The following is a 23,897-nucleotide window of genomic DNA, read 5'->3' as shown; positions in this document are numbered from 1 at the left end:
TGATGTTTCTTGCTATATGCGGACTATACAGCTGCTTAGGGCCCCGCAGCCACCAGGGGGCCCCCAAACTGCAAGTTCAGATTCATATTTTATTATATTTTTGAGAATTAAAAGTACCTGTCTTTATTTGCATGTATTGCATGCATTCATTATGCATATATTTGCAAAGCATGTAAGTGTTCGTGGGTTAATCAGGTAAAAATCCCCTTTGGGATGGGCTGTCATGTGGTAACGTAAGTCTGACAGGATGATTGACAGCCGCCCACCTTCCACTGAAGTGATGAGAATAACAGGACACTAATTACAATGTCATCAAAACGGACGTATGCGTCTGGAGAGAAAAGCGACATTTTTCGCTTTTTGGGGCCCCCAAATAGTATCTCGCATAGGGCCCCCAAACAGCTAGACCTGCATTGCAATATCAAGAACATGAACATTACTATAAAGCTTCTCTTCAGGCCAAAATTAATCTCAAAGCTCTGTTCCCTCTCTCACTCCCACAGCACTGTGAGTGAGACATGGCGCCATGAAGCTGAGGCAGATGACGAGCGCAACCAAGGTTCGGGAAGATAGAGTGAGTTTCTGAACCGAAGTCCTTTGAACAGAGGTTTTCGGTTTCGTTTCAGAACCGTTACACCCCTAATGAAATCAGTTGCCATAAATCCCCGAGCGATGGCATGTCCCTGCAACCTCATGACCAAGAACTTGCTGAGGAGAGCCCACCCAGACTCCCCCCCAAAACTTTGTTTACACTGATGGAATGTAAGGCTCCAATATTTACGCATTCATGAGGTTTAAACCATTCATCATCAGACATATAATGTCTCTCCATTTGTTTGTTGTAATTAAACAATTGCAAGGACGTGTCCACCATTTATTTAGTCTGTCTTGACTGCAGCCTACGGCCTGGAGGTTTGAATGGGGCCAGAGAGGGAGCCATATACCACGGACAGTGCTGCCGCAGTTACAAGCCCTCAGAGTGGAATGAAAGAGGCCATGTGTGTGAAGAGGTCATCACTGGGGAAACAAGGCCGGGTGTTTTGAGAGCTTGTGTGTGTTGGTGGTGTGTGTGTTTGTGTGTGAGTGTGTGTGTGTGTGTGTGTCTTGGGGCTGGGGGGAGGCTTGGGGATTGGTGCAACTAATGGCGGGGTTAGTCTATCTCCCTAGAGACTCCGAGAAAAAAAGTGTTGACTAATGGGAAATTAATGAACAGGTCAGCCAGTACTTAGGCTCTGTGTATCTCCAGGGCAGGGCTATGGGAAGACGGATTAGTTATGTTTTGGAAGTGTCAAAGTACTATGCTAAGTAGAAGGGGGAAGAATAATTAACCAGCACTTAACCTCTACATGAAAGTGAGAGATTACTACAGAGAGATTTCAAATTTTGGGGCGATTTCTATGAGAGAGTTTAATGACACCACTCATTTCTACACGTATGCAATAGCCTCGGTAAACACAGCAGAATCTGTCAGCGATCAGTTATTTGGCAAAGACACCGTGCAGGCCAACTTCAGAATCTACTAAAAAAGGGAACCAACCAACCACAAACTCCTGGCGTGCTAGAGACGAGAGAGAGTCTAGCAGCTTTTGTATACATCCAACATGGCAGCGTTTGAAGAGCAGCTGTCTTTCCATTCAAATTTTGCTGCCATTCTAAGTTCGATGGAGCTCCCCTCGGCAAAAGTCATAAGAAGCCATTACTAGATATTGGCATCGCTTGTGGAAAACTACAAGAAGCACATTTGTTGACATGTTTTTCATCATCCGCATCATTGGTCTGATTGGTTCTAGGTCGATTGTGTACATGCATTCACTGCCTTAAAAGTGGGAGGTGACGACAACCTTTCCAGACTGCATCTCAATCTGGCATTAGTATATAAAGGTAGGGATAATGGAGCTTTATTACTGCCAGCCAATACCCTGCTTAGCTTAGCAGCAAGATTGGAAACAGATACAATTTGCTAAAGGCCAATTTGTAGTTTTTTCTCGTCCACAAATCCTCTGAGGTCCACTAAGGGCAGCTCGATGTAAAGACTGAGAATTGTGGGGTTTATATCTTGGTGTTTTGACATGAAAAAGTGTTGCTACTCATTTTTGGACATGGTGTAAGTGGAGTTCGTAACATCAGGAGAGAGCCAGGTCCTAAATCTCAATAAGATTATGAATATGAATAATGAGTATATTTCCCAAAAATGATTATGACTCATATCCGAGTTTAAAAACAACAACAACAACAGTTCAGGTCAGGTCTAATGTAGAACATTAGTATCTAACAGAGCAGCATAATTGACAAACCTCCTTGATATGAATCATTAAAAATAATAATTTCACATTAATAATTGTTGTGCATCGCTGCACTAACCAATCCCTTTCCTCCTTAGACCTCTTGCTTCTCCACTCATCATTCAAACCAACACAAGCAACTTGCCCCGACACGCACAGAAGATAATTGGTCTTTAATTTGCCCCGACTGCTTTTGTTCCTAGTTTGAGGCACAGCATTAGTTCACAAAGGCAGAATAAGCAGTGCCAAGGAACTCAAATCCCGAGCCCACCCATGGCACTGAGAGCAACTCTGGCAGAGGAGTGGGGAGACTTGCGAAAATGGGTTGCCAGGTCTCCTATGAACAAGCTGCAACAGGTTTACTAAGGTCAGGATGCTGGGGGATTAGGGTGTGTCTGGCTCCCCCAGCTCCACACTGTGCAGGTAAGAGCTTGACTTGGCTGAGTGGGTGCTGTCAGCTGCGCTCACACAAGCATGATCAGCTCCAAATGCCTTTTTCTCAAACACCGTGAACAAAACTTGAGAATAAATGAATCAAACATTCCATTCATGTGTGCAAAAATGCAGTGAGCAGACAGAGTTGGACAGCATGTTAAGAGAGTTGGGATGCAGCCTTTTTTTTTTCTATCAGGAGCCACACCCTTCACCTGGCACACTTGATATGGAATCTTCCATTATGTGTGAGCAGGTGGACCGTGAGATGAAAGAAGACGGCATCATATTATAATAATAATAATAATAGCATAAACTGCAGGGAGAACTGCATCAAAATCCAGCCGTCAGTAAGTCAGCCTCTAAGGGTTAAGCCTAATCATGTGAATGGTGACCTCATGGTTGTTTTCATTTTTGAGTTCAGTGTGGCGACAACACTCGGCAAAAAACTTTGCCCGCTGGTCTGTTAGAAATAATAAGTCCCTCCTGGGCCTCTGAGTCGAGCCACAGCAACCAAATCCATTTACGGGAAAGTTTATTTGTATGTGATTGGACTGGTTGCTACATGTCTACAACTGGATTTTCCATTACAGATCTCTGTGTGGTCAACATCATATCATCATGCAGATTGCTTTCACATATTTGTACAAGTCAGTGGATGAGGAAATACAGACAAAACATTATCTATAGTATATATAATTCAGTTTTTATATTATTTCTTAGTGGATTCTGACTGTAAAATGTAACTGAATCGTTTTAATCAGCCATCAAAGCTTTACGACGTGTTTTTTTTTTCTCTCTAGAAAGCAGCACAAAGTCCACAATACAACATTTTATGGTGCTATGAAACAAAAACGCACAAGATTTATATAGTGGAGAGAAGCTGAAACCACCAAACTTTAGTCTATATTTACCAAATGAGAGACCTAAATCTACATAATCCATTCATCTTCATTTAAATTGACAGGATGAAATCATCCTGAAATCAATCACAAAACAAAAAAAAACTGCACAAACACTTTGCCTGCACACATATGAGAGTAATTACGGCATGCCTCCCCCCATTCACACTCTGAAATTAAACTGAATTGCTTCTGTTGGCTCCAACTTCTGGTGTATGATTGACATGTTGCGGCAACAGCCTCCATTTTGTGACAACTTGAATATTTTTAAATGGTCCATTAACCTGGGATTATGTGTCTATAGTAAAAAAAAAAAAAAAAAAATGGGTGAAGTGATATTTATCACTACTGGAATGTTGTAACACTTTCTGCTGCTGCTTCAGCTTCAATGTGGAGTGTTAAAGCTCCTCCTGGGAACTGATGGAAAACCTACACCTACACTAACAGTACACTTATGTCTCTTTGTGAACCTCTGGACAGATTAATGATCTCCTGAGCCGTTTGTCTGCAAACCCAACTAACACCTAAAGTGCCGTAAATGCTTCAGGAAGTCTGGCTGCCTGTGGGGGGAAACTGCTGCACGTTTTTTTTTGTTTTTTTACTTGAACCATTTGTACTAAATGTCCTCCTAGTGCTTTTATTTCTCTGTATGTCTGGCACATGAAATACACGTTTCCATGCCTATGTATCACTCCATCAGAAGAGAGGAGCTGTATAATTAGAACTGATGTGTCTTGCCCTTGTCCTCTGGCTGCTGTCCCCTGATGGTACTTAGCATTCACATCTAACAGCATCTAATAACCGTGATAGCATCAGCTCCACTGTTCCAAGCCTCCCTGTATTCATACTTGGCACCAGTGCACACCTCATGCTGTTTGATAACATGTCCGCATGACATAACAGGCTGGTTTAAGAGCCCCGAGAGAGACACAAGGCCATAGTTATTCTTTTCCTGTCAAGGGGCTCCATGTGTTTACGCTGTGGCGTTTACACCCATTCACTGCCAAAGAACTGAAATAAACAAAAAACCATGAGAAGTCTTTTAAATAAAAGTTACAGAAGAAGTTTATTATGTAAACCTGGAACTCGAACGTGTATATTTTGAGGGGGAATAAAAATGGCAGTCCCAGCTCTGAGCAAATCTGTGCACCCTTAAGGGTTCTGGAGTACGCAATTACCATTTTCTATCCCAAGGTCATGGCGGAATGCGTTCCAAAATGGATTAAATTCCCACACTTGCTCTTTTTGCTATCCCATCTTTCTTGGCCCTTCATTACATGCAGCCCTCTCTCCTTTTACAGGTCTCCCTCTCTCTGTATAATAGCTTGCACATGGCGGCCAAGTGACCAAAGCACGGCTGTGACAAAGTGAAATGAGCGCTCTGTCCCATGTTGTTCCTCCCAGGGTTAGATCACAGTGTTCTGCTTACAGTACACAAACCCAAGCCTTTGCCAACCCACCTGTCCAAACCACGCTATCAAGATGGCCATTCATCAGTTGCTCACTCAGCCCTTTGTAAAAAGCCGCCTGTTATCAGTGGGGGAAAAAAAAAAAACACGGACACTTTGGGATTCTGACGCTCATTTCTTTTGCCCTGAGGGGCAGATATTGTTCATACGACTCTGACCTCAAAATAGAACCAGCAACAAAAGCTATAATTGCCAGTTCAAAAACATTTCTCCTGTCTTTCTTGGTCTGTAATTAAAGCTAATCTCGAAAGAGTTTCAGCCTCCAAAGAGCTGGAGAACAACCTGTAAGCTTTGCATTGCTTTTAAGGGGGTGAACAAAAATGCAGGTGTGTGTGTGTGGGGTGTGTGTGTGTGTGTGTGTGTGTGTGTGTGTGTGTGTGTGTGTGTGTGTGTGTGTGTGTGTGTGTGTGTGTGTCTGATTTCCAAGCAGGTAAAGGGAGGAACTGATATTCAGGTGAGGATGTCTGATGTGAAGGGACAGTTGCCTGAGAAGCTTCGCCCGGGTGCTAATACCACGGGCAGCAGATGTAGCTCCAAGAAAGAAAGAAAGAAAACAAAAGATGCTTTTTTTTCAAATCTGTTTGTCTCTATCATTATCAGAAGGACGGTCCAAACAATCGACAAAGCACAAACTGGGTCTGGTGGTTCCCTTTTTTTTTTTTGGAGCTCTGTGGACTCCAGGGAAACAAGCCCTCTATAAGAATGGCCCCATGTGTTTCACATTATATAAAAGGTCTCCGGTACACTGGAGCCCACAACAGCAAGGAACCCCAAATTATAGTGCAAAATACAATTCATTGAGGGAAAACAGAAAAGAGGACTGTAAAAGCTAAAAAAAAAAAAGAAAGACACAAAGATAAGTCACAAGGAGGTTTAATTGAAAGGCTTCTTTCAATAATACTCATTCACATAAAAATAACCACAAGGTCAGTGTCTGCTCAGTTTGAATGAGTCCCTTCACTGGCTTTTGAGACTCTCTCTCTCTCACACACACACACACACACACATGCACACACACACCTCCTGGTTTTAATAGAGCTCAAAGCCTAAGTAAATACAGACTGGTGCCATGTTGTTGCTGTGTAGATGTGACTAAGCAAAGGGCAAAAGCAGAAGGAAAAGTACTGAAGTGTGTGTGTGTGTGTGTGTGGACGTTTAAAAACCCTCCCCTGCCATAATGACTGACCATGGAGATGTTCAGACACATAATCTTTACCTTACCTTTTTCTGAGATGTGAGTAACTCCTGTGATTTTCCTTCTTCTTCTTCTTCTTCTTCTTCTTCTCTGATATTTCCCTTTGAGAGTCAGAGCTGCTGCAGGAGGGAGTGTAGTGTAGTCCTGTTCTGAGTCAAAGAGCCTTCACACAGGCTCACAGCACACTGGGCTCATTTTCCTCTGCTGGAATGCGCTCTCAAGTCTGATCACTACCAGCGCGGGTTTTTTTTGTTGTTGTTGTTGTTGTTTATTTGGCTTACTTTGTCCCAGACGAACTCGGTTATCTCCTCGCTTGTTCTCTGGTTTCCAGTGATATTAATCTGGAAGTCCTTCCTAGCATGAACTGCTGCTGCTGCTGCTGCTGCTACTTTTCCTCCTGTTGCTGCTGTTGCTCAGCCCCCAAAACACTTCCTCTGGTCCAAGGTGCCGCTGCAGCCGCCGCCACAAGTCCTGGCACGGGATAGTCCTCCTCCCACTGCGCCGCTAGGGGCTGTCTCCCTTTCCCTCCCCCTTCCACTCTACCTTCCCCTATCTGTGGCCTCCTCCTCCTCCTCCTCCTCCTCCCCTTGCTGCTGCCTCCCTCCATGTGTTCTCACGCTGACCAAGGGGCGCAGCGAGAACTGTTGGGCCCTCGAAAAATGTTTTATACAGGGCACCCCGATATTAAACAAACTGAAATATTCAAACTCCAGTAAAAGAAAAAAAAAAGTTTTGCTGTGATGGAACTTTGCTAGTAACTTGTAACATTATTAAAAAATATATATTATGTAATCCCTGGTTTAAATGGCTTTTGGGGGTTAAGGTTAGAGTTTCAATTTGTATCTTCTGACCATTAATTAAAAAATAAATAAATAAAAATATAATTTTTCCTATATCTTTATTTAATATTTTATTTCATTTTATTAACACAATTATTTTTGACATGGTTGAAAACTTCCTAATTTTAGTGAGAAAGAGGCTAATTTTTACTTTTACATAGAAGCAAAGGTGAAAATACAGAAGTGAATCGCCTTAAAATCACAAATACATTAAAAAAAAAAACTGCCATTAATATTGTCAAAATATTTATATAATGATGTGTGGTGTATTATAAGCGGTGTTACTTTATTTGTTTCCTGTTCTATTTTGTCTTATATGTTGCATGTTATTGTATATTTTCCCCCACTGGAGTTTGTGATAAGAACATTTTCAATTAAAATCCTACAGATAATCATTTAAGTAATTATGTGATATGTCATTCAGCCTCTGAATCACAACATTGTTCTATCAGATATAAAAAAATAAAAGTCTAAGCAGGCGCCTATAATATGAAACATCTCTTTTTCAAAGTAATGGATTGCATTGTTTTATATTTAGGTAAAATTAGACCAAAAATTCAATAATAATTTCAATCCCATCCATTATGATGACTGACAGGCCTGTATTTAAATCCTTAACTTCCAGTTAGCGCCTCTTCTTCAGTTGGTGCAACTTTAAGATACAAAATAATGTAATTTGATAAGTCTGCTCACAGACAGATGCAGTCTTAGTCTGAGACCTAGTGCCCTCCATTGGTGACAATGGGTATTGCTTTTGAGACAAAGATATTCACTGACTTCACTGAGAGTATAGATACTACAGCTGGTGAATAAATGAATACATGAAGTGTGTTGTGACAACTTTTATTTATTAATCATTTGAATAACATTTAAGTGGCAAGAATAGTCAATCAATACACCATCTAGTCAAAATTCTCCACATTTGTAATTAGTAAAATGTTTTTAAAAAAAATCAATAATACATGAGCTGAGCTGACATACACTAAGAACAATACAAAAAAAAGCTGATGTTATGGCTAACAAGCATGTTTTGAAATAATACATTGTTACATTTTATTAAAAAGCCATGCTAAAATGAGCCGTGAGAATGGATTTGTTCATTCTAAATGTCTGCGGCAGCACAAGAGCAGGGATTACATTCAGCATTATATTCAAACACCATTGCACCAAAATCTACAATCAATACATTTAAAATGAATCTGATTCAGTTTTTAAAACAAATCTCCCAAAGACTATCAAAAAGAGAAAGTAGCAAAAGAAAAAAAACATATCTAATTTTACTCCTGTTTTGTGCTATGCATTAAGAGACAGAGTTGTTGTTGTAGGTGGTGCTGTTGGAAGAGAAGCTGTAGCTGTAAGTAGAGGAATAATCTACACTTCCTCTACGAGATCCACTTCTGGAGCCAGCATGGGAACTAGGTCTGGACCCAGAGCGAGATCCAGGGTTAGAGACATTGTAAGGGCTGCTTATGCCCTTACTGGATATTGAGGAGGCCTGCAGCATCTTCATACCATTGCTTTCCTCCACCATGCAGCCATCCATCGCTTGCTTGTAGGAGATCTTAAGTTTTGTCTTGGGACAGGTCAGATTCTTCTGGAGACTATGTGGATCCTGAAGCTTCTGTGCGCCTTGACCATCGAGCCACCCTTTGCGGATAGCCTCTTCAATGGTAATGCGACGTCCATTGCCAGGCTCAATCAGGCCTCCTGTCAGATACTGAAACTCTAGAAACCTCTGACCTGCCTCATAAGGCAGCCATGTCTCCTTTACCGCCTCTGCTGCAGACATCTTTCTTTTAGTCTTCACATCCTCAAAACCAACATAGGCTTTCTGAGCAGGCTTCAGCTTACTAGCCATGCTTTCATCAATGATGCTTTGGCAGACCGCATCCTGCAACGACAATCTCTCACCAGTGGCAGGGTTGATAATACCACCTGTGCATGCCTGTGCCTCAAGCAACCTTTGTGCTGTAATAGTGTCAACAATACCTCTTCGGTGGCCTTCAGGAATAGTTATCTTCTCCAGTGTCTCTGTGTCAAATATGGCTGCCACAGGGCTCTGGTCGTCAAACATCTCAGGGGGGGAGACAGTAATAGAAATACTGTTGAGGCGTTTACGGACAGTAGGAGAGGATGGTGCGGCCAGAGTGGGACTGCTGCAGGTGACCATGTCATCAACACTGCAGGCTGAGATTGTCAACTCAGAGCTGCTATTCTTGCTGATAATTTGGTCAGCGAACTGGGTCAAGCTTAGTGTTCCAGCACGATATTGATCCAAACACTTCTGATCAATGATTCCGCGCTCAAGACAGTCCTGGATGTCATACTGAGTTCCTGTTTTCCGATCCACTATCACCAAACGTGCAGAGCCATCTGACGCTTTGATTGTTATTTCCTCCCACTCACATTCCTGTTCTGACAAGTCCAGGAAAGTGTCATAGTCAATCAGCTCTCGGTGATAGGCTTCTCTCACGGACATCTCCATGCCAGTGTCTGGGTCAACGATCACAACGCGCCTTTTGCGGAGGACATTGGTACGACTTTCCTGTGACTTCTGCGGCTTGTTCTTGTCTTTGAGTGGAAGGAGTATTAGGCCTGTGTTGGCATCTGTGATGCACCTGTCCTTCAGCTGGAGATATGTCAGGTTTTCCTTTGTATTAGGATCAAAAAACCCCTTTGTGTCATCTCCCTCATAAGTTAGGATCTCATTCATCTCCTCATCAAAATACCCCCTTTTGTACGCAACACTAACATCAATACGGTGGCTCTCTTTGGGGTCAATAATCCCACCGCTGGCAATTTGTGCCTCAAGCAGACGGATTCCATGACCTTTCTCGATTAGATCTTTCTCAATAGCCTGGAAGAGGGAGATAGTGTTTCCTGTGGCTGGGTCTTTGTAACCAGTTACTGCCTTCTCTGCAGACAACAGCTTGTTCTTGAACTCTTTCCCTATCAGGGCTCTCTTTGAGGCTTCTTCCACCGTCAAGAAAACATTGTTGACTGGATCAACAATGAAACCAGAAGCAGCTTGTGCCTCAAGAAGCTCCAGAGTGGTTCCTCTCATCATTAGACCTTCCCTCATTGCTTGATAGAAAGGCATGATTCTGTCCTTGGCCTCATCATAAATACCTGCAATACAGGTAGAGCCATACAGATATGTCTTTAGCTTGTCTTCAATGTCTTTGCTGGTGAGCTTGCCCTGGTTGAGCTTGTCAACGTCTGATTTATCAAGAAGTTCAGCATTTACGAGGTCTGTAATAGAGACTTCACCACGGAGACCCTTTACTGTCATGGGCTTTTCTGGACCACGGAGCAAAAGCAAGCCGTTAACAGGTTCCACCAAACATTTCTTCCTCAGGTTACTATAACTTATCTTCTCTTCTGTTGCAGGATCCAGGTAGCAGGTGGGTTTTTTGTTCAAAGCCCTGTAGAGCTCCTCATCAATAAGATTGCGATCTAAGGCCAGATCTTTTGGAAGGAACACACTCAGAACAGGATCCATTATGCCTCCAACAGACTCCTGTGCCTGAAGCAAGCGGATGGCCGTATCTTTTTTAACATGACCTTGTTTGCAAGCCTGACCTACAGACAACACTTTCCCAGAGTATGGGTCTTTAAAGCCTGTGCTTGCTGCTTCCGCTGTCACCAGGACGTCTCTGTCTTCTGAATCCACAATTCCTCTGGAACACGCAGTATCGACAGGCATCTTTTCATTAAATGCGGGGTCCACTATGTAGCCTGTTGCTGCTTGAGCCTCAAGAAGCATGAGGGCACTCTCTGGGCTGAGGAGCTTCTTGTTTTTGGCTTCAGTGAATGGCATTTTCCCTTGAGCACCTGTTGTCATGCCAGCAATAATGCCAGTACCCTTTAAATTCAGCTGGATGTCCACAGCTACCTCATCCACTGACTTTTTTCCCTTTAGGAGCTGTTCCAGCGTGGCTTTACTGATAATGCCACAGTCGCAAAGCTGGTGGGCTGTGACTTTTCTTCTCACAGCATCGAACACCAACTTAGATGGATCAATTGTCGGGACCTTCTCATCCGTCTGGGTCTGTCTGTTCAGAGTGCTAGGTCTCTGTTGCAGTCTCTGAATCTCTCTCAGCAGTGCATCTCTCTTGAGAGTCAGTTCTGACGCCTCCTTTTCAGAGATCACCAGTCGGCTCTTGTACCTTTCCTCAACAGTCTTCAGCTCCCTCATGAGCCTCTCAATCTCACTCTTGAGGGACAGTCTCTCACGATTACTCTTTTCTCTGTCCGATTCACACTGTTTTATTAGGCTTTCTCTCAGCTCATATTGGCTCTTCATAGAGTTGAAATCCTTGAGGAGGGAATTCTTTTCATCCTGCAGCCGCTGTTTGTTCCGGACCTCCGTTTCAAGTGTGAGCTTGATGCGATTGAGCTCATCTTCTATGCGCTGGTGACGATTCTTGTCCTGCTCCAGCAGTTTAAGCCTGGATAGCAAACTGTCCTTTTCCAGCAGCAGTTCACTATATTTGCTCTGGGATTCGTGCACACTGATGGATGTCTATAAAGAGATAAAAAAAAGGACAATGTTATGTCAATGCCAAATATTTTTACAGAAGCAAAAAGACACAAGAACAATTAATACATCCACAGTAGTAGCAGCATGTAGTGCTATATAACATACATTTTAATTATTCAATTTGATTTCACAATTATATATTCTTCTGCTGTCTTATACATATGCACAGTTACATTGATAAAGCCATACATTTTTAACAGTTGTTAGTATGCAGCATTTCATTTGAAATTTTTCTTAGTATCAATATCATGCTACTATTACTTTCTTGTTATTGTTATTATCATTATTATTATTATTATTATTATTATTATTATTATTAAGAAGTAAAAGGGTGAACATGCATATTCAAGCAGAAGTGTGTTTGCAAGTAAGTGAATTTCATGTCACTAGTAAAGCAACTAATTTAATATCAGCATCAAATGCCTACAACCATTAATGCAAATGAGGAAAAATTATTAGCTGAATTGTGAATTTTAAAGAGATCCTTCAGTGCAATCAAAAATACCTCAATCGATTGCTTTTGGATTTTTTCTATTTCCAATTTTAGCTTTTCTCTCTCCTTGGTCAGGTCATTGATGAGAGCCTGGAGCTCCGCTGTCCTCTTGGTGCTACTCTGAAGTTGGACATGCAAGGCTGAGAGCTGTGTGGCACTCTCTCCATCAGTGGCGTCTTTGGAAAACTTCAGCTCGTCTCTCTCTTGTTTAACTGTCCTCAGCTCCTCTTCCAACCTCAGCCTCTCCTTTGTCAGGTTCTGTGTCAGAGTCTTTAGCTTGCCAATCTCTGTCGTGTATTCGTTAAGCTGGCGGCTCTTCTCCTCAATAGTCTTATACAGGCTTTCGTTTCGTAGGTTAAGCTCATGAATCTTCGCCTGTTCCTGCATGAGCTTCTGTTTCAGTGTCTTCAGTTCAACTGTTAGAGTTGCCAGTTCCTCCTTAGTGACCCTATGTTCCCTTAGACTCTTGTCCAGAGCCTCCTGGAGTGCCCTGAGGTCCTTCTCATACTTTCCTTTACTGCTGGAAACCTCCAGCTGCACTGATTTCAGTGTGCTAATTGTGGTGGTGTGCTCCCTGCAGGTATGGGTCATCCTTTCCAGCTCAGCTTCCATTCTCTTTCTACGTGTGAACTCCTCCTGAGTTGATTTCTTCTGCTTCTCTAACTCAGCCTCCATCCCATCCAGAGAGGACTGAAGTTCTCTGATACGGCTCTGCATCCTGGCAGAACTCTGCTCAGCTTTTGTTTTCTCACTGGTTTGCTTCTCCAGCTCCACTCGAGTGATGCGGATCTCTTGCTCAGACATTTTAAGCTTGTTAATTGCCTCCAGATAGGACGCATTCTTTGCCTTCAAATCTGCCTCAGTCTGTTTCAGGTGATTGATTTCTAATTCCATAGCCCTCCGCTTCTTCCCCTCCTCATCCAGGTTAAAGGTCAGCACACTGATCTGCCTGGACTTTTCCTGATTGCTTTTGGTGACTTCTTTTATTTTGAGCTCATCGTCTTCTCTCTGTTGCCCAAGAGTTCTCAGCTGCACCTCCAGCTCACTGCGCATCCTTGTCTCTTTGGTCATGGAGGCCCTCTGCTGGCTTGCCTCCTGCTCTGCTCTGCTTTTTTGATCTTCTGTGTGAGCAATGGACACTCTCAGTCTCCTCAGCTCCTCCTCTAAATCTCTCTTCTCAGCAGCGAGTCTGTCAATTTGCAGTCTTAGCTCTGCTGCGTTTTCTTCTTTCTGCTGTGAGGCTTTCAGGATCGTAGTCTTGGTAACGTGGATTTCTGTCTCATATGTCTGCTTAAGTTGTTTAATTTCTTGGGTGCACTGTGTTCTTACCTTTGACATTTCTGATTCAGCATTTCGTCGACGTGCTGCCTCCTCTTCTAGCAGCATCTTCATCCTTTCTAGTTCACGTTCCTTGTCCTTCACACTTTTCTCTAAGTCAATCTTGGTCCAGTTGAGCTCTTCCAGTTCCTTCTGTCTGCGGCGAACAGCCGCCTCATACTCCTCTTGCTGGCTTGTGTAGCGCTCTTCTGCCAGCCTCTTTTTCCTCTTTTCCTCATCCAGTTGGTATTTAATACGGGTCAGCTGGTCGTTTAGATCTTGGAGCTGGTTGTGTGTACCGTCCAGGGTTTCTTTGGTAGAACTAGCATTCACTGCTATTATTCTCTTCTCCTCCAATATACTGATGTGATCTTCTTTTGACCGTTGGAGCTCTAGTTTGTAGCGTGCCAAATCATCTTCCAGAGACTTGTTTTTCTGATTAGAATCCTGACAGTCCCCCTTCAGACGCCTCAGTTCCTCCTCCAGTACCTCAATCCTGGTGTTTCTCAACTAAGGACAACAACAGAAAATACCAAATTTCAACAAGTTTCATATTGTTAAACAAACACTTCATTTAACTTCTGCTTTTTTTTACACGACAATCGAACAAATCCGTTACTTACCTTTATGTCTTCCATGTTCTTTCGCAATTCCCCTAAGAATTTGTAGTAGTCACCAGAGCGGGTGAGGAGCTCTATGTAGCTGGATTGGAGGTCAGCTGCCTAAAGGAATTTAAAAGTTGTGGATGAATAAAAATGTTCAATATTTAGGTGTTCATTTATAATAATATGCCATTTTTAAACTACATATAAAATTGATGTAGTAGGACGACTTTAATTAAATGTGTAAAACATAGAGTCATACTTCTTGTCTCACGACAGAGGCAGGGGACTGTATCATTGTTCTCTTGATGGGAATATTACGCAGAGTTTCCAGGCCTGAACTGTAGGAAGCCAGCTGAATCTCATAGTCCTGAAAAGACGTACAAAAGCGTTAGACTTCACCAGTTTGTACTATAAATAATGTATCCGCTTGGCAAGTGTATGTGCAAAATATTTTAAGCTGAAATATAACTGCATGCAAATGTAACTACTCACCTTAATGGACGCAGCACAGGTGTCTGCATTTTTCTGAATATCTTCTACTTTGTCCTTCTTTCCTTTAATTTCAGTGTGAAGTGTCTGTGGGACAAAACAAGGGGCTTTAAATTCACTGATTATTCAGACCACACAGACTATGGTTCTGCATGCAGACATCCAGCTGTCACTTTTGAAACATGTTCCACGTGTGCCCCTGTATAATGTATAACATTCACACAACACCAGGAAGAGACGTGCCTTCTGTTGGTTGAGGTGGTCCATCAGGATCTGCAAGTCACTGAGCTTCACCGTCTGCAGGGTATCCTGACGCTTCCTGGCATTGTCTATCCACTGCTCCAGGGAAGTGCGGTCCTGCTGATAATGTTTCAGCTGACTCTCCTGCTTCTCCAGGTCCCACATTCTGAGGAGGGAAGTGTGGGGGGAAGTAGGAAAGGAAACTTTTCATGTTGTTGCCAACTATGACAAACATAGGATATGGAAAAATAATATTTGGAGGTGCTGAAGAAATGTGTGCGTCTACACACTATTCTACTATACCTGCTATCAATCTGGCTTTGGATGCGGCGCCAGCGGTCAGACATCTGACCAACCAGGTCGGTGTACTTGGACAATTCCACATCACATTTGTATAAGGATCCAGAGATTTGATCATTCCAGTGCACTGCTTTACCCAGGTTTGACTCCATAGATGTAAGCAGGTCCCTTTTTTGATCCAGATCACTTTTCATTTGCTTTAAAAGAGAATTAGATGAAAGAAATATTTTAAAATACACATTAAACATGAATTAAATTTGGAGGGGACTGCTAATTCATTACGAGTATTGTTGTTCTACATTAAGTCTAAATCAAAGACATTAATGTGTCAAACCTTGAGTGTGCTGCGATAGTTTTCCACCTCACGCAGGTCCAGAGATGTGGTCTCCTTCTCCACAAGCCGAGCTTCATGGACTTGAATGATATCCTCAGCCTGGAGAAGGCTCTGGAGCAAGGCCTTGAGAGCCTTCAGCCTGTTGTGAGGCACATTGTCATTGAAGAAAATGCAGCTCAGTTTCAGGACCCATTTCATTATTCTGTGAAATATTAACTCAAACATGGAATAAATAAAAACCTGGTGAAATCAGAGTTAAAAAAAACGGTACCTATGAAGGTAGGCTGAGTAAAGACCCTGCAGCATTCCTAGTTTCTGGTTGATGATTTCTTGTTCAGAGCGGAGGAACTTGGCTTGCTCAGAATCAGCAGGTAGCCCTTCCAGCTGCTTAGTGATCTTCTCTCTGATACGCAGGTACTCATCATGAATTGAGTCCAAATCCTGGTGCACTGTCTGGATATCAAGAAGTGATTTGAAATTAGATTACAAGTTTGCTTGTGGTCGTCCGTGCACACAGTGATTTTGTCTTCCTACAATAATAATTTTCAGTTAAATTTAACATTTTAATTAGACACAATTTTGAAGAAAAAAAAATCGAAGAACATTTTAATTAGATAAAAGGGGAAGGGATGATTACATACTTGCAAGTTCTGGATGTACACTGAGCACTCATGCACACTGTTTTCACCCAGGGGAACATGGAGATGACTGGTGAGACCGGACTCAGCCAGCTCCAACCTGCGTCGAATTTCTTGCAGACTACTAAGCAGGACCAGGCTCATTTTGGGGACCTTGGGCGGTGGAGTTGATTTGTGGGGTTCAACCTTCACCTCCTCTTCCTTTTCCTCCACTATAGTGGTTCCTAGAAAACAGTACATATGTTAATTTATAGTGGAAAAAACACTTTTAAGTTTATAAAACTACCAAGAGAGGGGTAGATGAGAGACATTTTACACTCACCTCTAGGAGGCACCTGGATAACCAGTGTATCATAGTAGTGGTGGGCTTTATCAAAGTGGCCCTGGATGTTTTTCTTTTCATCATCCCCAAACAAGTCTGACGTTTGGCTGGTACGCAGGAACTCTTGATAGTGAGTCTCCAGTCTTTTGATGACACTGCGGTACTCATCGGGATGCATCTTGGACAGCTGTTAAGTTGGTGGAGATGGAAAGTGAGCAAACTACATACAGATGAATTTGGGTCTAATTTACATGTATATGTTACAAAAACAATACATAATTTCAAAAAGTTAAACTAAGATGTTTTTTTATTTTATTTTTTTGTGATATTTTACCATGTTGACGGTGAGAGAGTTGATGTAATTGATGTCTTTGAGGCAATACTGCCATGCAATAAGACTCTTGATATTGATGTACAGCTGATTCCAGATGCTCATGATGGCTTCATAATACTGCTCATTCCTAGGGAAAATAACAAGCCATAAAGTTATCATGAAGCAAATTCAAAAAACAAATCAACAACCTGGACTACAAAATATGGAACCATTAATCTATATGTTATAAATAACACAGTATGTACAGCGATCTTTATTGCCTGCGACTATGTGGGTTGAAATATTTTCTTATTTCCCAGTCTTTAAAAATTACAGTATAGCATCTATCAATTGAATAATCTGGAGAAACCCTACATCATAGTGCCAATATTGAGGTTGTATTTTGTAGTTTCCTGCAAATGATAAATCCTCATATTTATCATTCATTCAGTTTATTTATATCTTACTTGTTGGCAAGTCCGATGCTGAGTGGGTTTGGTGGGGGTATGAGCAGACACACAGACGGAATTAACATGTCCAGGCCTCCGGGTCCGGTCACAAGCCACTTGCTGCGCTGAGAGTTGTCCTTCAGGATGCCTTCGTTTCCTTTGAAAATCCCGATCTGTAGCAGGAAACAGAACATATACACATGTTGTGTTTCACTTTACTGTCTGGATCTGTGTGTGTGTATATATATATATATATATATATATATATAAATATGCTTGTGAAGTTGTGTGAACATGGGAGTGCATGTATCCCACCTGGTCTTGTTTGAAATCACACAAAGCCTGGATGATGACGGGGCTGGTGCTCTTCTCCTCAGGGTTGCGAGGTTTCAGCCTGACAATCGTCTTGGACTTGCTGACCAGATTCTGAACCTGCCTCTTGTTTTCAATAATTCTCTCTCGCTCTCTCTGTGAACACGAAAAAGTATGTGTTGTTAACTGGGTCACTGGGTAAGTCCCATACTGTTGATAGAGAAACATTCCACTTGTACTTTCAAAAAAAAACTGGACTAACCTGATGAATAGACACACGTACTTACACCCTGGTCAAACAACGGTGAAAAACCATCACGTCATGCTTAGAGCTATTTGCATATGTGTATATGAGTGTGTCTGAGAGGACAGTGAGAAGTGGCTGTTCATTGACAAATGACGGCAGCTTCTGAAGAGGTTAGTGAATGAACTGCACTGATGCTTTTGCTCAATGGAAAGTTGTTTATCTTGACAGTTGGTTCAGCCAATCATTTGCAAAACACAGTATATGTGGTTACTATGTGAGTATTTTTTTCAGCAGTTGTCACACTCTTTGCAGAGGATTTTGTGCACCAAACCATCTAGATTATCAGATCATAACTTCAGATAATTATGTATTTTCCAGGACGTAGGAGAGTATATTTTTACCTCCAGGTTTTTCAGGAGATCAGAGAGGTTTTCCAGCGGGGTGTTCTTATCACAGACAAACTTGGTACGGATAGTCTCATGCTGCTTTTGCAGTTTTGCATAGGTTTCATTGGCCTCCTTGAAAAACTGAAGAAGACAGCAAAAAGCTTTGATTAGGGCTCATAGAAATACATGCCAGACACTTGATCAAGGGAAGGGCTGCAAACTTACTTGGCTGTAAGCAGCATTCTCCTTCAAATGAACTTGGATACACTTGGTAATCTGAAGAAGCCAGCTCCACTGAGTCTGTAGGGTATCCATGTAGGCCTATAGGAACACATCATCATGAGTAAAACACACTAAGCAATTCACTATTTGAAAGTAAATAAAAACTAACAACTCACTTCAATTTTATCTCCGGCAGGGTGGTTGTTGTTCAGAAGTCCATCTGCTTTCACCTTCAGCTTGTTTAGCTCCTTCTCCTTCTCCTCAAGGTCACTCATCATCCTCTGTCACAATAACAGAACATAAGGATCACAAAGAACCACAATAAGGCAACATACAGTACACAACCAATAATGTAGTAAAGTGGATTTAGTCAGTGGTGCTGGTACCGAGTAGCTCTCCTGCTTCCTGGGGATGTAGTTGTCGATGTTTTTGTCTCCCCAGTCAAACACAAGCTCCTCCTCCTCTCGCTCATTCACCCACATGATGGCTCGAGAGATCTCCTCAATGATGCTCTGAAGCTCTCGCAGGTGAGCAAAACGGCTGTGGGACATTTTCTGAAAGAGACAAGAGGTAAATTTATGAATGGGATTTTCTTATTATGATATAAACCAATTAACTTTTTGTTGAAGATTGTACCTGCAAGCTTTCCCATTCTTGTTCCAGGATGGAGAGGTTGTACTTGTCACCCCTCTGAAAGAAATATTGTGTTTGTATTGTCAGTTGTAAATACATTACTTAAATATCAGATGACAATTGTCCATAAAAACAAGATATATCTACATGACAAACAAGTAAAAAATAAACACACAAGAAAGGGAATGACCACGTACCAGTTCTTCTCTGGCGCGGTCTACTTCATGGCTCCTTTGAATGGAACTGTGAGTTTTGTTGTGGCTTAGGATTTGCTTCTCGATGGTGGCTGAGTCATCTCCCCATGGCGCTGTCTCAATCATACGCTACAAGATGCAGAATGACAGTCTTTGAACTACCCATTGAAGTAAAATAAATTCTACACACAAGTACTATGTCAAAATCTAACCTAAAATACATACGGTTCAAGGAATGTTACTTTCAAATATTTCAACTTGATTAAATGTTTTGTACTTGGCCCTGATCCCACTTGTTATAACTTTTACTTTAAGTTTAAATCATTTCCCTATTGCATTCATTTGATCCTTGACCTGAATTAAAAAAAACAAAAAACAATACCATCCGAATATATCACATATTCACTATGCACAGACTGTAAAAAAGGTAAATAAAAATCAGCAGCAGCAACATATCATGTAGTGATGTGGCTCTTTGGCTTTTTTTTTTTTTAATCTATTAATGAGAGTGAAGTACACTCCCTGCTAACTTTTCCTTTAATTGGTGTTTTTACCACATTTGCCCTCTAGATGTCAGCATATGATCGTTAAGTCTGTTGTTGGCAGGAAACTATTCCAACTATTCTCTCTTGATCTGCAGGCCTCCGCTTTGATAAGAGCTCTGCCAGCAAATCAACTTCAGCAGTGCCCTGCCCTTTACTCTCTACTCCCCCTCCCTCCCTCCCTCCCTCCCTCCCTCCCTCCCTCTCTTCTCTCTCTGCACTCTTAAGGCCTTTGTTCTTTCACCACTCCCTTTTCCTCCATGGTAACCTAAACTGAAGCTAGAGAGACAAGGTGGCTGTAAAGAAAGCCTAAACTGTGCATTAAGAGTCGAATGCGGAAAGGTTAACAGATAAAATGGCAGCAGTTGTGACAACACAAAGTGTAGGAGACAGAAGGAGGAAAATGGATGACATGATACAGAGAGGTGAGGCTGTAAGTGGTGACAGAATGACAGGGTTTCAGGGTGTGTTTTTACAGGGTTGGGGAGGTTGAGTGTGGGCGTAGGGCGTATTCCATAAGCATGTTACCAATCGACTGAATTGCTCTGTCTAACTGACTAAGAGTTTCAAATTTCACACTCCTTCACTTGTACTTTTCTTCATCCTCAAACCTCCCTCTGTCCTCTGTCCTCCGTTCCCCGCCCCCCCCCCCTCTCTTTGTCCAATGGCAGAGCTCCGTCATCTTCTTTGTTTCAATCGCCCTGCACCTCTCTTGGCCTCTTCTTTCCCTCACGGATCGAGTTTTGGCTGCGCGTCCAGATGGTTTCAGTTACAGGAGGTCAGAATAAGTGATAGGATAAGTGCACCCCCCACACACACACACAAACACACCTCCCTTCACAAAAATAAAAAAAACAGTGCATACTTAGTGTGCCCATACTTGCAGGCACAAACTTGCAGGTGCAATTACTTCTGCTGCTCTGACAGGTGAGCAACTGTTGGCCGCAGAGTCAATGACATGCCAAGATATGAGAATGAAGTTGTCACTTAACGAATCAGAAAATAACACTGGTGCACAAAACAATATAATATTATCCTTTTACAAAACTTCTGCATAGTTTATCAGTAAATTGAGTTTTGTTTTTTGATAAGCAGTCGTATATTTACTCATTTTCATTGCGGTATTGAATATATTGTGGGGTTTTTTTGGAGGTGTTCTTAAATGCCTCATAAGTGTTATGGAACTCACCTTCTGTTGAGCAATCCATCCCATCGCATCATTGAAGATCCTCCCCCCGTCCAGAGAGCCCACGCTGCCCCGGTTCCGTCTTTTGATCATACCGAGCTGCTGTTGGAGCCCGACGTGCATGCTCTGGAACTGTTCGACACTGTGAAGTTGTACAAAAAGGAAATCCTTTGTGAATTATCCGCAGACACTCTTGATCTCTCGGCTTCAAAGAAGTCAGGCGGTGAAATGCGACTGAATAAGAAGCATGTGCTGTAGTTCTGACAACAACATACCACCATGTTTCTGTTCAGTACTACTTTTATACCTTCATTTAAGGTGCTGTCAAGATTACTCAGAAGTAACACAGTCATAATAAAATGTATGCAAAATCAATCGCAATCTAATGTCCATATCTTCTCTCACCTTTTGAAGACATCATTAGGAATACGCATTTGCTGCAGCTCTAGGCCACAGATCTTTAGCTGCTCCAAGGTTTCCCCAGACATCATCAACAACTTCTCCACCTCCACAGGTGGCGCCCCCTATAAAGTCACACAGAAATAACACCACATATTATAGGATTATACTTTAGAGATTATAGAAAAGAAAAGATATTAGCTGCTTTTCAGGCATCATCCTGCCTCATCATGTCTTTTTTTTTGTTATCCTGACACAGCATCATCATGTTGATGTGTAAACAGAGACATGTACAACAATGTAGTTTGTTGCACAGTCTTGACTCTATTCACTCGATTCACTTTCACTCTATAGCGAAACAAACCAATTTAGTTAGTTTAATGTTTAATTCCCCCTAAAAAAACCACATTGGATTAAGTTATGTTGAGTGGACTTACACCCTGGGCCATCATCTTGGCTCTCTGCAGGAATTCATGACACTGGTTGGTCAGGTACAAAGATCTCTGCTGAATATGCTGTACACTGAAAGGAAAACATAAAACATTAAGTGTTAAGACAGCAGTATACCTGTATGTTAAGCACAACTATTCCATTATATTACAAAATTATTGAGCTCCAGAATAATAATAATAATAATAATAATAATAATAATAATAAAAATAAAATGTGTATGTGCATATGTAGGCAAGCGTAAGAAAAAGACACAGTGACATGATTTTACAAGCTTGAGGTTAGCATAAAATAAATACTAGTATACTGGTAGTTTACTAAATGATTACGGATGTCAAATCAATAATAAAAAAAAAAAGTCTTATGGACAGAGGTGACCCTATTAAAGGAACATGACATGGCTCTGAGTTGTGGGAATCTGGTGTCTTTGTGTGGGACATGGAAATTGGTCACCTTCAGGTCCTGACGCAAAATGAGTCACATAATTAATACTCCCTCATACATAGACTTAAATGCTGAAAAAAAAAAATAACAAATAATCATTTGGACACAGTTGATAATTATTAGGAACACATTAATCTATCAATAAATAAATAGTTTCAGTGTTTGAAAGTTCAGTGTTTGAATGAGGTGTTTTGTCAGTGGGAGGATGGTCAAGGAGCTGGTGCACACACATTTCCTCTTGATTTGAGAAACGCAGCATTAAAAACTAACCACTTGCTGTGCTTCTATTACCAAAGTGAACTACAAAATAGCCCTTTGAGCAAATTTGGACTGACTATGTTTTTTTTAAATGTTTTTATGACACACTCTGAGCTGTAAATCAGTAACAATATGGCACCGTGCTATAAACAGCAATACAACAAAACCAACATTCTGTATAATGTTTTTGCATTGCACAAACACACTTTGAAGTATGAAGTATGTAATAGTTTTTAATGTTTTACCTTATAATAATAAATAAAATAAAATAAATAAATGTATTTATTGAATTGACTGATTTCTTCTTTCACTTTTATTATGGGATATTTATTATCTGATTCTGAATTTTTGTTTGTTTGTGTGTGCGTGTGTGTGTGTGCGCGCGCGTGTGTGTGCGTCATAGCCTTACAACACAAGTACACTTCACGGAAACTGCTTGATGATGACATTCAATGACAAATGAATGTAATATCATAATTCTTCGAGCGAAAACGAATAGGACTCATACATTTGACGTGTGTGCATTTACAGAAAAACAATAGTATTACTATTGTAATAATAGTACAATAGTATATTAAATAGCTATACTTTGTTTTACGTGTACGTGTTTCCTTTAAGGTAACAGGTGTTCGAATAAAGCTCTTACCTGTTTCCACCACCTGAACCTCCGCCCATGCTAATTTGGCCCTTCTGACCTCCGTACCCCCCGCCGCCGTGCATGGAGCTCTTGGAGAAGGTGGTGTAGGTGTAGCCGCCGCCGTCTCCTGTGTGGAATTCCGGTTGGAACCCGTTGCCACTCGCGAACACCTCGTTCCGAAAACTGGCCCCCATTAAATCCGGTCGCGAGTTGCTCCTGGTGCCCATGGTGGCCAGCCTCGACGTGGAGCCGGAGAGACTCATGTTTCGCTGAGTTGCTGTTGTTGTTGTTGTTGTGTGGTTGTAGTTCGTGTTGTAGTTCGTGTAGCAGCAAAGTACAGCTGAGCTCTGCTGTCCAGACAGCGGACAGACCCTGCGCTAGTGTTTCCCCTCCCAGTCTCTCCTGTTGCGCAGATAATGGTGAGACTGCTGTGAATAGGCGGAAGCTTCAGGCTTTTTGGTCCGGACAGAAACCACACCTTTGCTGTGTTTACGAAACATTCCTGCAACCGCTGGGCTGTGCGTAAAAAAAAAAGTCTGTGTGGGAAGATTATTACTTGGCCTGTCCTTGTGTGTCATAATCCAGCCAATTGTGTGCAAAATAAACTTTGATAGGACTCTGTTTTTGTTTAAGATTAATGTTTTATGAATATTATATGACTCTGTAACGTGTACTGTTATCTGGTATTAGTCTGTCTGTGACCCTGTCTTTGACCAGGACCAGATTATTATTATTTTTTTTTTAAATCTGTTTTTGGTTCATAAATAAATAAATAAGTAAATACATTGATATCAATATAATAGAACTATGGGCTAAACTTAACAT

General features: G+C 41.7%; 2 protein-coding genes across 2 annotated transcripts in view; both read right to left on the bottom strand.

Moving 5' to 3' along the window:
* The window catches only part of LOC310927852 (tensin-3-like), a 40,219-nt gene extending 33,756 nt beyond the window's left edge, over window positions 1-6,463 (bottom strand). Inside the window, exon 1 of the mRNA XM_083890257.1 lies at window positions 6,307-6,463. The gene's annotated coding sequence lies outside the window, so the exon portion shown is untranslated. The remainder of the gene's footprint in view (window positions 1-6,306) is intronic.
* Window positions 6,464-7,996: 1,533 nt separating this feature from the next.
* dspa (desmoplakin a) lies at window positions 7,997-23,336 on the bottom strand. The gene is made up of 24 exons (XM_083890585.1): window positions 23,082-23,336; window positions 21,721-21,805; window positions 21,290-21,408; window positions 20,888-21,026; window positions 19,160-19,285; window positions 18,966-19,019; window positions 18,716-18,883; window positions 18,506-18,610; window positions 18,333-18,428; window positions 18,123-18,248; window positions 17,478-17,630; window positions 17,181-17,335; window positions 16,735-16,861; window positions 16,401-16,587; window positions 16,082-16,302; window positions 15,712-15,893; window positions 15,441-15,579; window positions 15,110-15,303; window positions 14,810-14,972; window positions 14,570-14,653; window positions 14,337-14,444; window positions 14,096-14,194; window positions 12,168-13,982; window positions 7,997-11,644 (listed from the first exon to the last, which is right to left on the bottom strand). Exons 1-24 carry the CDS (start codon window positions 23,333-23,335, stop codon window positions 8,420-8,422), a joined length of 8,124 nt encoding a protein of 2,707 aa, XP_083746711.1. The 5' UTR covers window position 23,336; the 3' UTR covers window positions 7,997-8,419.
* Window positions 23,337-23,897: the final 561 nt, after the last annotated feature.

Source organism: Microchirus variegatus (assembly GCF_963457635.1).
Source record: "Microchirus variegatus genome assembly, chromosome: 5".
Lineage (NCBI taxonomy): Eukaryota > Metazoa > Chordata > Actinopteri > Pleuronectiformes > Soleidae > Microchirus > Microchirus variegatus.
The sequence above is the reverse complement of the archived record's forward strand: the minus strand, read 5'-3'. Positions and strand labels throughout refer to the sequence as shown.